This window comes from Asparagus officinalis, chromosome 10 (assembly GCF_001876935.1).
Source record: "Asparagus officinalis chromosome 10, Aspof.V1, whole genome shotgun sequence".
Taxonomy (NCBI): Eukaryota; Viridiplantae; Streptophyta; class Magnoliopsida; order Asparagales; family Asparagaceae; genus Asparagus; species Asparagus officinalis.
Genome location: NC_033803.1, coordinates 2332877 through 2348056, shown reverse-complemented (window position 1 = coordinate 2348056; position 15180 = coordinate 2332877). Strand labels below are relative to the sequence as shown.

General features: G+C 32.3%; 1 protein-coding gene across 1 annotated transcript in view; it reads right to left on the bottom strand.

The window, feature by feature from the left end:
• The window catches only part of LOC109826140, a 14868-nt gene continuing 740 nt past the window's right edge, over positions 1053–15180 (bottom strand). The window contains 3 exon segments of the mRNA XM_020393120.1: positions 1053–1419; positions 1521–1710; positions 14238–15180. The exon segment at positions 14238–15180 is cut by the window's right edge and continues 13 nt beyond it. Coding sequence (XP_020248709.1) covers positions 1292–1419; positions 1521–1710; positions 14238–15180 — 1261 coding nt within the window. The 3' untranslated portion in view covers positions 1053–1291.

Below are 15180 nucleotides of genomic sequence, written 5' to 3'. Positions count from 1 at the left end.
ATTGACGATTATCTTGATCGGTTGCGACACCGCGGTCTCGACAGCGAGACCGCTGGCTCCCACTGTGGTCGCCAGCTTGTTTGAGTCAAAAGTCGGTTCTGTTGAGGAATTCATTATAACTTTGTTCGATTACAACAAATTCGAAAGAATAATCTTTTTATAAGACTTTTTCTACACAACAAAGCGAAAATTACAACTCTTGAGAAACAAACACAAAAATCGTCTATCGATCTTTGTTTTCGTGGGACTTTGCCTGTGCCGGGAACGCTTTGGTTCGTGGACCGCCGATTCACAGATCGTGAAGAGGGGGCTTATGATTCTAACTTCGTTATCGAAGTAGAAATTGAAACGATATCTTATCGAAGTAAGATAGTCGTTCTTCTTAAAATCAAGTCAAAGCTTAATTTCAAGGCGTTGCAAGAAAAGAACTCAAATCTCTGCTCTCTCTGCTCTGGAATGCTCTAACAAATGCTCGATCCTCGTCAGAAGTGACCCTAGGGGGGTATTTATAGCCTCAAGGGTCAGTAACTGCAAAAACTTAACAATCGAAGAAGTCAGTACGGCGAGACAGTGTTTACTGTCTCGCTGGGCGAGACAGCGTTTGCTGTCTCGACCCGCGAGACAGTAAATTTGCTGTCTCGCTCAGCGAGACAGTAAATGCTGTCTCGGAAAATGGCAGTTTCTCGCTGTAACGTCGGCGAGACAGCAAATACTGTCTCGCTGGCGAGACAGCAAAGCCTGTCTCGCTGGCGAGACAGTTCATACTTGTTTTGATTTTTCCAAAAACAATATGAAATCCTTTCTTGTGATTTTTTTGAGTTATCTTCTCTATGTTTGGGATATCTATTAGCATTTTTTGACGCCTACATGTACTTCTCCTCCTCCCACCAATATTCGAACCATCCTAACATACATTTTACTGCTCAGAGAAACACAAACAATTAACCAAGATGAAGGAGACCAATATTAATCCAACATATTAGTTCGCCGCAACAAAAGTACAAGGCGCATAAGTAGTACGTGTAAATAAACAGAATGCAATGCTCAAGATGTTCCAAAAATCCCAAATAAACAAACGCTTTATCATTTACAGACAAGTAAACTAATTATTACTCTCCAATGCAGAGCAAAGGAATGTTGGAGCTATTTCTTTTTCCATATATCTGAATTTACAGAAGAGAAACATGTAAACATGTACACGGTAAACAGAGGAGGGGAGGGTAAATGCAGTGGCTAGAACTTGGAAGTGTGGTATTATTTTATTTGTTCTTCATAGCTGAAAATACAAGAATTATGCATCAATCCTTGGACCTGGATATGCAGGGAGACTCATAATTCTGTTGTCAAGCACTGGACTCCCAATAGTAAAATGATACAAACTCTGAAACTCTGAACCTTTCAATCCAAGCACCTCGTGCACTGCATCAAGAAGGAACACGCATTTGAAGTAAAATCCAGTTAAAAGCACATAATATCAACTATTGAACCAAAATTATTAACTTATATGAAATGAAACATACCGTCATCGTCGAAATAACAACCAATTCCAGTAGCTGAAATGCCAACTGCATGAGCTTCAAGGTATAGCACTTGACCAAGAACACCAGTTTCCCAAAAGAGACGAGGATACATCCAGGCACCCTTTTCTCTTAAAACGGGCTCAAATCGAGCTACCATTCCCAAACTAAAACACCCATCAGAGGCAATATCCTGAATTTTGAAACAAAAGAAAAACAATGATTTCTGTGTCCATTTTTTGTTTGTTTTAACATAATAGAAATTATTTGGCATACTTCAAAATTCAAAAGTTTTAACTCATGATTTCTGTCCATTCTTGTTTATTTCGACTTAATGGAAATTATTTCGGTGTACTTCAAAACCCACAATTTTCATGGGCAACAATCCACGATTTCTGTCTATTTTCATTCGTTTCAATCTGATGGAAATTTTTTGGTGTTGCGTCGAAATTTGCAATTTTAATGGGTTATATACCACACGATTTTTGTCCACTTTTCTCTGTTTTAACCCAATGATAATTAAGTTTTTTTCCTCAGAAATTGTGATTTTCATGGGCTATAAACCATGATTTTTGACCCTTTTTATTTGTTTCAACTAATGAAAATTATCAATGTACTTCAAAATTTGCAATTTTCATGCACTATAATCCATGATTTTGTCCATTTTCATTCGTTTCAACCTATTGGAAAATATTTGGCATACTTCAAATTTTGTCATTTTCATGGACTATAACTCACAGTTATTGCCCATGGACTGTAACTCACAGTTATTGCCCATTTTCGGCTATTTCGACCTAATGACAATTAATTTTTCTTACTTTAAAATTCACAATTTTCATGGACAATAACCCATTATTTTTTCAATTTTCATCATTTTCCACCCAACAACAACTTTCGTCAAAACTATCAAAATTTTCATGGGCTAACCCACAATTTTTGTTCATTTTCGTTCGATTCAACCTAATAGAATATTTATGACATAGTTTAAAATTCTCAATTTTCATGGATTTAACCACACCACTTTTTTGTCTGTTTTGACCCAATAGCAACATATTATATGTAGTTCAAAATTACCAAATTTCAAGGGTTGTAATCCATATCTTTTGTCCATTTAAGTTTTTTTGTTTGACAAATAAATTTTCTTGTATTAAATTCAAAATTTTTATTGACTTCACCCGCTAATTTTGTCAAATTTCCTTCATTTTGACCCAATTATAATTATGTTTTCGTTCTTCAAATTTTGAATTTTTCATATGCTATAACCAATGATTTTTATCTATTTCATTTATTTCGACCTTATGGAAATTAAATGACATACTTCGAACTTCGTGATTTTCATGGGCTATAACCCATGATTTTTTATCTAATGTGGTTGTTCCAACATAATGTGAATTATTTGGCGTAGTTTCTAAGTCCTAATTTTCATGCGCGGCAACTAATTATGTATAGTTCAAAATTCGTGATTTTTATGGGTTAACCAACGATTTATCCAGTTTTGTCCACTTCGACCAAATAATAATTTAGTTTTCTTTCTTCAAAACTCGCAATTTTCATGGGCAATAACAAATGAGTATTATCCATCTTAGTTTGTTTCGACCTAATGGAAATCTTCGCATACTTCAAAAGTCATAATTTTCATACGCGATAACCTATGATTTTTCTCCATCTGTGTCTGTTTCCACCCAGTAGCAACTAATAACGCGCAACGTTATTGATAGCGGATAGCATCGCATAGCAATGAGGTATCGCTAAGGTTATTTGGGGCTATGGCGGCAAAATAGCGGTAAAAGACAAAGTCAAATGGCGGTCCAATTTAGATATATAATAAATATTAAAAAAATTAAAGAAAAATTTAAAAGTGCATATTTAATGATTTAAAGAGATTCTAAATATAGAATAGAATGTAACTGTCACATAATATCGAAGACGATTGGAGGAGTCAGAGTCATTGTCTTCGAGAAGATGAGCTGAGCAGTGAGAAGACTGCAGTAGGAGAGCTCACGGCTAGAGGAGGTGACAAAATGCTTAGAGAGGTGTCGTAGGCTGTGGGAGGCGGCGGGAGTACGTCGAAAATCACAGGAGACGGTGGGATGTAGTGGTTGCAAGTCGGGTTTAATTTTAAAAAAATCAATCTCAAACGTGCTTTTAAATAGCCGTCAAAACACGAATTCATCGTTGTGGCACGTTATTAGCCATTTTTGCTAGTAAAAAGCACATATTCTGTAATATATCACCGCTATTGGACGATAGCGCAGCGGGAAGGGACCGCTAACACTATTAGCGCCGCTATTACGGCGCTATTCACCGCTATTTATAATAGCGATAATGCGTAGTTCAAAATTTGTAGTTTTTACGGCTTATAATCAATGATTTTTTCCCTTTTTGTTAGTTTTGACCCAATGATAATTAAGTTTTTTTTTCTAAACTCACGAGTTTTCTATAGGCTATCTCATGATTTTTGTCCATTAACCTTTGTTTTGACCTTATTGAAATTATTTGGCTTATTTCTAAATTCACAAGTTTCATGGTCTATAACCAACAATTACTGCCCATTTTCGTTCATTTTGATCGAATGGAAAATAATCAACGTAATTCAAAATTTATAATTTTTATGGGCTATAACCTACGATTTTAATTTATTTTTTTCTGTTTCAACATAGTAGCAACTAATTCTGCATAGTTCAAAATTTGAGTCATTCATGGGTTACAACTGATAATTTTATACATTTTTTGTTGATTTTGACCCAATGATGATTAAGTTTTCTTTGATCAAAACTTGCTATTTTCATGAGCTATGACCTACGATTTCTGTCCATTTTTGTTTATTTAAAATTGATTCAAATGATTTCGCATACTTCAAAATTCACAAGATTTTATAGGCCATAAACAACATTTTCTTTCTATTTTCTTTTGTTTCAACTTAAAGGATTTGGCATACTTAAAATTTTACAATTTTCATGGATTATAACCCACTACTTTTGCCAGTTTTCGTCTGTTTCAACCCAATATCAATTCTAATTTCCTTTCGTCAAAATTTACAATTTTTCATAGGCTATATAACCTATGATTTCTATCCATTCTCATTTGTTCAACCTCACAAAAAAAATTTGACGCACATAGATTTTGCAATTTTTATGTATTATAACTTATGATTGTTGTCGATTTTCTTCTATTTTGACCCAATGGCTAATAATTATATGTAGTGAAAAGATCATTGTTTTCATGCTTTATAACCCTCAATTTTTGTCCATTTTCATCCGTTTCGACCCCATGATAATTTTCTTCTTCAAAACTCACAGGTTATAAACCCACGATTTCTGGCCTTGTTTGTTTCTTTCGACCAAATGGAAATTATTTGGTGCACTTCAATATTCAGAAGTTTCATGGCCTATAGCCTATGATTTCTAACAATTTTTATTTATTTCAATATAACGAATTTTTAATGTACTTCAAAATCCACAATTTTTTAGGCTATAATCCACAATTTCTGTCCATTTTTGCTTATTTCAACCTACAGGAAAATATTTGACATACTTCAAAGTTTACAATTTTCATTGGCTATAACTCATGGCTTTTGTCCATTTTTCATTTGTTTCAACTAGCTAACAACTAAGTTTTCTTCCTTTAAACTCAGCAATTTTCATAGACAATTACCCACAATTTTTATCAATTTTAGTCCATTTCGATCCAATGGCATCTTTCATCTCATGATTTTCATGCGCTATAATCTACAATTTATATCCATTTTCATTTGTTTCAACCAATAGAAAAATGTACTTCAATATACTCAACTTTCATCGACTATAACCTTCTATTTTTGTTCATTTCGGTTAGTTCCACCTTATGGAAGTAAATTGTCATACTTCAAATTTCAAATTTTTCAGGAAAACCCATGATTTTTAATCAATTTCGTCATTTTCAACCAAATCGTAATTACATTTTCTATTATCAAAAGTAGCAATTTTCATAGGCTATAACTCATGATTTCTATCTAATTTCAATTTTTTTGACCTAATGGAAATTTCTTGGCGCACTTTAAAATTCCCAATTTTCATGGACTATAACCCACGATTTTGTCCAAATTCTTCTGTTTCAAGCTAATGAAAATTCCTTAGCGTACATTGAAAGTGCTAATTTTATGTGCTACAACTAATTATCCGTAATATAAAATTCGTGGTTCTCATGGGTTATAAACAATGATTTTTATCCATTTTTGTCCATTTTGATCCGATGATAATAAAATTCTCTCAAAACTCATGATTTTCATTGGCCATAACCCACGATCTCTATCTAGTATTGTTTGTTTCGACCTAATGGAATTTTTGCGTACTTCAAAAATCACAATTTTCATGAGCTATAACTCATAATTATTTTTCCGTCTTTGCCTGTTTCCACCCAATAACAGCTAATTATGTGTAGTTCAAAGTTTGCGGTTTCATGGGTTATAACCCATGATTTTTTTCATTTTTTGTCAATTACACCTAATGATAATTAAGTTTTCTTTCTTCAAAGCTTGTAATTTTCATATGTTATAACCCGTGATGATTTGTCCATTTTTGTTTGTTTTGAACTAAAGGAAATTATTTTGCATACTTTAACCTAATAAAACATATTTGGTGTACTACAAAATTTGCAATTTTCATGGGCTATAACTCACAATTTTTTATTCATTTTTGTCTATTTTAACAAGTAACAACTAATCATGCGTAGGTCAAAATTCACAGTTTTTAAGGGTAATAACCCATGATTTTTATCCAATTTTGTCCATTTTGACCCCACTGATAATTTAAGTTTTCTTTCTTCAAAACTCGTGATTTTCGTAAGCTATAACTTACGGATTTTGTATATTTTCGTTGGTTTCGGCCTAATCAAGGCGTACTTCAATATTCACAAGTTCCATGCACGATAAACAATGATTTATATCCATTTTCTTTCATTTCAACATAATGGAATTATTTGGCGTACTTCAAAATTTACAATTTTTATGAATTATTAACCTACTATTTGGTCAATTTTCGTCCATTCAACCTAATATTAATTATAACTTTATCAAAGTTTGTGATTTGCATGGGATATATACCCAACGATTTTTGACAATTTACATACATTTCAACCCAATAGCAACTAATAATGTGTAGTTCAAATTTTTTGGTTTTCATGGTCTATAACCCATGGTTCTTGTCCATTTTCGTCCGTTTCAACCCAACAATAGTTATATTTTCTTTTGTCGATACTCATGATAGTCATGGGCTATAACCCATGATTTCTATCAACTTTCTGTGGTTTCGAGCGAATGAAATTCTCTTTGGCATACTTAAGAAATTTACACTTTTCATGAACTATAACCTACAAATTTTGTCGATTTTCTTCTATTTCGACCAAATAACCTATAACAATTCAATTTCCTTTCTTCAAAACTCACAATTTTTATGGGCTATAACCATGATTTCTATCCGTTTTGTTTGTTACGACCTAATGGAAATTATTTAGCATACTTCAAAATTCACAAGTTTCATGTTCAATATTCGACAATTTCTTTCCATTTTTTATTTCAACCTAATGATAATTGTTTTGGTATACTTCAAAATCTGCAATTTTCATGGGCTATAACCCACAATTTCTATCCATTGTCGTTGTTTTGTTATTGGAAAATATTTGGCGTAATTTAAAATTTGCAAGATTTATGTCGACTTTTGTCTATTTCAACCTGATGACAATTATTAATTTTTTTAAACTTCGCAATTTTCATGGACAAAAACCCACATTTTTGTCAATTTTCATCTGTTTCAATCCAATAACATGTTTCATCAAAACTCGCAATTTTCATGGCCTATAACATACAATTTATGTTTATTTTCATTTGTTTCAATCTAACGAAAAATTTTTGTACTTCAAAATTCGCAATTGCCATGAACTATAACTCACTAATTTTGTTCATTTTCGTCGGTTTTGACCCAATACTAATTGATATAATTAATAATTTGCGGTTTTCATGAGTTCTAACCTATTTTTTGTTCATTTTTGTCCATTTCAACCTAATGTTAATCATGTTTTCTTTCATCAATATTCACAATTTTTATGAGTTATAATCTACAATTGCTATCCATTTTTGCTTGTTTCAACTTAATTAAAAGTATTTGGCATCTTTAATATTTGTAATTTTCATAGGCTATGTAAGCTATGATTTTTGCCCATTTTGTGTGGCAATTAAATTTCCTTTTTTTTAAACTCACGTTGTTTTCAAATTTAGGGCTAGTTTGGTATTGCTTTTTTGAGGTATCTCTACTTATCTTTTGGAGAAGCAATCAATAATGATGTTTGGTGAGATTCTTTTTTGCACGCTTAATGAAGCTGCTCCTACATTTAAAGAGGTGCTTAGAAGTAATCTTAGAATGTTTTTAAAAACACCTTTTGTTTTTTTTAAGTTTATATACCATATATGACATGTATCTTTTGAGAGTGACCTTTAAGTATAGTTTTGCCAAACATCATAACTTCTTTTGAAGGCATTTTCTTATATATAATTACCAAACAACTTTCAGCAACGTATATAAGTTGCTTTTATGAACTACTTATATAAGCAACTTATTATAAGCTCCAGCAATACCATACTGGCCCTTAACTTGCTACTTTTTTAATTTTTATTCGTTCCAACCCAATAGCAATTATGTCGTCTTTCGTCAAAAGTCAAGATTTTAATGGGTTACAACCCACGATTTTTATTCATTTTTATTTGTTTCGATATAATGTAAATTAATTGTCATACTTCAAACTTCGCAATTTTCATGAGCTATAATACACGTTTTTTATATATTTCGTCTGTTTCGACCTGATCACAATACATTTTCTTTCGTCAAAATTAGTTTCATGAGCTATAATTCATGATTTCTGTTCAATTTCGTTTATTTCAACAGCTTGGAATTTTTTGGCACACTACAAAATTAGCAATTTTATGAGCCATAACCCACGATTTTTGCCAAATTTTGTCTGTTTCAACCAAATGAAAATTTTTTAGCGTACTTCAAAAGTCCCAATTTTCATGCGTACAATTAACTATGCATAGCTCATAATTCAAGATTTTCAAGTGTTGTAACCTATAATCTTATACATTTTATCTATTTGGATCCAAAGATAATAAAGTTTCTTTTCAAAACTTGTGATTTTATAAGCTGTAACCCTAGGATTTTTATACATTTCCATTTGCTTCGAGCGAAATGGAAATTTTGCATACTTCAAAAATCCCAATTTTCTTAGACTATAAACTATGGTTTTTCTCTATTTTCGTCTGTTTCCACCTAATAGCAACAAATTACGCGTAGTTCAAACTTTGAAGTTTTCAAGTTAAAACCCATGATTTATTCCATTTTCATTGGTTTCAACCCAATGATAATTAAGTTTCCTTTTTCAAATCTTGTGATGGGCTATAACCCACGATTTATGTCCGTTTTTATTTCTTTCAATCTAACGGAAGCAATTTGGCATACTTCAAAATTGCAAATCTTATGTGCTATAACCAACGATCTCTACCCATTTTTGTTCATTTCGTCCTAATGGAAAATATTTGGCGTTCTTCAACTTTACAATTTTCATAGGCTACAACTCACGAATTTTGTCCATCTTCATCTATTTTGATATAATAGCAACAAATTATACGTAATTTAAAATTTGTGATTTTCATGGGTTATAACCCATAATTTTTATCCACTTTTGTACATTTCAACCCAATTATAATTAAAGTTTCTTTCTTCATACCTTGTGTTTAGTACACTTATAACCTACGATCTCTATCCATTTTTGTTTGTTTTGACCTAATTGAAATTATTTAGCGTACTCTAAAATTCACAAATTTCACGACTAAACAATGATTTTTGTCCGTTTTCCGTCATTTCAACTTAATAGAATGATTTGACGTACTTCAAAATTGAAAATTTTCATGAACGATAATCCCACTATTTTTGTCAATTTTCATACATTTCGATCCCATATCAATCGTAATTTTTCAAAGTCAAATTTCACAATTTTCATAGGCTATAACTCATTATTTATGTTCATTCTCATTTATTTCGACTCAATGAAAATTTATTGTGTACTTTAAAATTCACAATCTTCGTAAGATATAACCATTGTTTCTTTCAATTTTCATTTGTTTCAACCACAAAAAAAAAATTGGTGTACTTAAGAATTTTCATGGGTTATAACTCACGATTTTTGTTGATTTCCTTCTGTTTTAACCTAATAGCAACTAGTTATATGTAGTCAAAATTTTGTTGTTTTCATGTGTTAATCCATGATTTTTATCCATATACGTCACTTTCAACTCAATGATATTTTTCTTTCTTCAAAATTCATAATTTTTATAGGTTATGACCCCTGATTTAATTTGTTTCAACTAAATGGAAATTATTTGGCTCTTTAAAATTCAGAAGTTTCATGGCCCCTGTAATCCACAATTTGTCCATTTTCGTTTATTTCGACCTAATGGAAAATTGTATAGGTCTGCTTAAAAATCTACAATTTTTATGGATAATCCATGATTTATGTGTTTTTGTTTGTTTGGACCTATTAGCAAATATTTGGTGTACTTCAAAATTTATAATTTACATGGGCTATTATAACCTATGGCGTTTGTCCATTTTCTTTAGTTTCGACTTGATGGCAATTAAAAAAATTCCTTTAAATTTCTAAATTTTCATGGATAATAACCCACTATTTTTGTTAATTTTTCGTTACTTCAATCAAATGGTATCTTTAGTCAAAACTCACAATTCTTATAGGCCATAACCCACAATTTATAGAATTTTTTTGGCGTACTTCAAAAGTCCCAATTACATGCGCTACAACTAATTATGCGTAGTTCAAAATTCGTAGTTTTCACGGGTTATAACACACGAATTTCTCTATTTTTGTCCATTTCAACCCAATGATATTTTTCTTTCTTCAAAACTTGCTATTTTCATGGGCTATAACATGATTTCTATCCATTTTACTCTATTTCGACCAAATAGAAATTTTTGCATACTTCAAAAGTCGCAATTTTCATGGACTATTAACCCATGATTTTTCTCCATTTTCATTTGTTTCCACCCAGTAGCTATTGTATAGTTCAAAATTTATGGTTTTCATGGGTTATAATAAAAACTCATGGTTTTCATGGGTTATAATAAAAACCCATGAGTTTTTATTATAACCCATGAGTTTCCCATTTTTGTCACATTCGACTTAGGTTGCATGGATACGAGTGCAGGTGCGGTAACGGGACACGACAAATTTGTAAAAGATAGGAAATGGATACAATGTACATATATACATACATATATGTATCTATATATAATATTTACACTAGATCAAATATTGAATTAAAATATCTATAACATTTGTATGTTTCTTTTGCTATTTATAACAATTGAAAATCAAGTTAAACCAAAATAAGATTTAAGAACAAAAGTTTAGTTTTGATCACATGAGCTATGATGATTAATTTTTAAATATTTAAGTAGTGGTTTTCAGTTTCGGGTTGCAAAACCTTTCGGTTTTGAGCTCGATATACCAAAGAAACTAGTCTATGGTTATAACTAATGGGGAAATAGGGTTTTCCTTTGAACTACATGTATCCATGGCATGTCCGCAGTGAATCCGTGTCCGACATGCATACGGTACCTAAAACAAAGAGTCAGCGTAACCTAGGTTTCAACTCAATCATAATTAAGTTTTCTTTCTTTGAAACTCAATGATTTTCAAGGCAATAAGGCACAATTTTTACCCATTTTCATTTGTTTCGACATAATGAAAATTATTTAGCGTAATCCAAAATTTACAAGTTATAACCAATGATTTCTATCCATTTTCATTCATTTTGATTATTTGGCGTACTTCAAAGTTTGCTATTTTCATAGGCTATAACCCACGATATTTGTGTATTCTCATCTATTTTGACATAGTATACTAATTATGCATAGTCCAAAATGTGCGTTTTTCACATGTTATAACCCACAGTTTTCACAAGCTTAATGGGCTATAAACAACAATTTCTGCCTATTTTATTTCATTACGACTTAATGGAATTATTTGCCGTTCTTTAAAATTCACAATTTTCATGGAGTATAACCCACTATTTTGTCAATTTCCGTCCACTTCGACACGAAATCAATTATAAATTTCATCATCAAAATTTGTGATTTTCATGAGCGATAACCCATGATTTCTCCTCATTCTCATCTATTTCAACCTAATGGAAATTTATTGCGTACTTTGAAATTCAAATTTTTCATGGTCCAACCTACGATTTTTGTCCATTTTCGTCGATTCTAACTCAGCAGCAAGTCATTATGCATAGTTCAAACTTCACAATTTTCATGAACCATAACCCACAATTTGTCTATTCTCATTTGTTTCAACACAATGGCAATTATGTTTTCTTTTATCAAAACTAAAAACTCACAATATTCATTGGCTATAGCCCCATGATTGCTATCAATTTTTGTTTGTTTCGATATAATAGAATTATTTTGACGTGCTTCAGAATTTGTGAATTTCATTGGCTATATCCCACAAACTTTTCCCATTTTCTTTCGTGTCGACCTAATAGCAACTAATTATACATAATCAAATATTAGTTCTTTTCGAGTGTCATAACCCACGATTTGTCCATTATCGTCAGTTTCAACAATGATAATTAAGTTTTCTTTCTTCAAAACTTGTGATTTATATGGGCTATAACCCTTGATTTTTGCCAATTTTTGTTTGTTTTGACTAATTTTGGAAATTATTTCACATACTTCAAAATTCACAAGTTTCATGGTCTATAACCCATGATTCTCATCCATTTTCATTTATTTTAACCTAGTGAAAAATGTTTTGGTGTACTTCAAAATCTGTAACTTTCAAGCGCTATACCCACGATTTCTAGTTACTTTTGTCTCTTTCGACTTGATGAAAAATTTTTGGTTTACTTCAAAATTCACAATTTTCAAAGGCTATACCATATGATCATTGTTCATTTTCCTCTTATTCAAATAGGAACTAATTAGGTAGGTATACTTTAAAATTCATAGTTTTTATGGGTCATAACCTATGATTTTTGTTCATTTATATACATTTTGACCTAATGGTAATAACTTTTCTTTTTTCAAAAGTCACTATGTTCATGGGCGATAATCCATGATTTTCGCCCATTTTCATTTGTTTTGACCTAATGGAAATTATCAGCGTACATCACAATTTGCAATTTTTAGGGACTATAACCCACGATTGCTATCCATTTTTGTTTGTTTCGACCTATTGAAATTTATTTTGCATAATTCAATTTACAATTTTGATGGGCTAACCCAAACTTTTGTCCATTTCCGTTGTTTTTCACTTAATGGCAATTCAATTTTCTTTCTTCAAAAATCGCGATTTTCATGAATAATAACCCACTATTTTGTCAATTTTCATCTGGTTTCAAAATAATGTTAGTTATGTTTTCTTTCGTCAAAACTCAAAATTTTTATAAGCTACAACCCACAATTTATCTCCATTTTTGTTTCTTTCGCTAATGGAAAATTTTGGGCATGCTTCAAAATTCACGAACTTCATGAACTATAACACGTAATTTTTGTCCACTTTCGTCTGCTTCGGCTCAATGATAATTAAGTTTTATTTCTTCAAAATTTGTGATTTTTGTGGACTATAACCAACAATATCTATCCATTTTTGTTTGTTTCCACTTAATCGAAATTATTTAACGTACTTCAAAATTGGCAATTTAATTAGCTATAACCCACAATCCATGTCCATTTTTGTTAGTTTCGGCCTAATAGAAATTATTTGGCATACTTAAAAATTTGCAATTTTTATTGGGGTTTCCTAGAACCCACCTTAAAATATGATAATTATACAAAAACCACCTTCCATTTTCAATTTACACATAAATCATTTTTGAAGTGGCTTTTGATCAACCACCTCTCAGTCAAATTTTCACTAAAAACCCAAAGTTACCCTTTAAACTCAAATTCAGGTACATTACTCATTTTTTTAGTATTTAGGTCTTGTTAGGATATAACTTGCGTACTTTGAACTTGAGTTTTTTAAGTTCATTTTTTGTTTCTTAGCGAAAATTTGACGGGAAGGTGATTGAAAAAAATCTATATTTAAGGTGGTTTATGTATAATTTAAAATTAAAAAGTGGTTACCATATAATTATCCTATTTTTAAGGTGGTTTCTAAGGAAACCCCCTTTATGGGTCACACAACCCATGATTTTTGTTTATTTTCGTTTGTTTTGACTCAATTCCAATTAAATTGTCTTTCCTTAAAATCACGATTTTTATGGACTTATCGCTAGTTTTCCGATAGCGCCTAACCAAGTTCTCTTAGTCCTACCATCATCCTCATTTCTCCATAAATTATAATCAATATAATTTCTCCTAATTGATACATTTGGTGGTCTGTCCGTTACACATAACCAACCAACTCAAGCAATTCTGTCTCATTTTATCCTACATTAAGAGCCAAACCTCTGCTTCCTACGAATGCACCAACATCTTTTCTTTATCATATCTCGTATAATATAATATAATATAAAAATATTCTAAAATATACCTTATAATTGTATACCCACCCGTTTATTGTTACACTCTCATTTGTGCCCTTATTCTTTGAAAACACTCTCATTTCTGCTGCACTCATTTTTTATTTTTTTTGCGCAATAAATAAAAAGATGTATTTGAAGGGAATACAAACCTGATGGCAAGAGAGCTGCTTGGCAAGCCTCTCACAATTACCCCTCGCAAGCCTATACAATGTCAATCCAGCAGGGCAACCCTCAGGCTTGACCCACTCAAACACCGGCCTCATCGCCTTCTTCAGCCTATCCAAATGCTCCTCGTTTCTCACCAAGAAATACAACCCCTCAGGCAAATCCTTCACCTTATGAACAAACAAGGCAGCATGAACCTCAGCATCCCAAGTCAAAACCCTAAACGGCAATGCACACTGCTTCCCTTGCTTCCCTCCGCCACCCAAATCTCCTGAAGGCAAACAATGCAATAGAATCTGATAAAATGTATCTCTCTCCATTACATGAACACCATCCATATCCACAGCGCTTCTCCTCTTCCTCACAATCTCTCTCACAGTAACGTTTGCATATGAATCCTCTGAAATCAATCCACTTGGTCGAAATTCATTCACAAAAAACTCATCTTTATCGCCCGTGAAGGGCTTCTTAATCGCCTCTGCAGTCTTATAGATAACATCCCAGCAAACATGATCCTTGCTTAGAGCATTCGGCGTCCCAGCCCAATTCAAAGAACCAAACTTTGTAGCAAAATCTCTCATCTTCAAGTAATCAACACTAATCTCTGTCCCGAAAGGAAACAGTACAAGAAGACAATCAGGATGCTGAGCCTCAACCCAAGGAATTTTCCCTCTGATGGGCCTCTCCGGCAATGGATTAGGCATCGGAGGATACAACTTCTCAAAACCAAGAAGAGAATTCAGCTCATCATGCCCAAACCCATCAAGCAATCTCACATCCCACCCCAGCGCCGCCGCAGCAATCGCCACCGCAGCAATCGCATGGCCCACATCATGATTACAGTATCTCAACGCCCGCTCTCCGTACTTCCAAGCCTCACGCCAGAACACAGAAGAGAAAGCAAGAAACAAGCACTCATCACTGGGG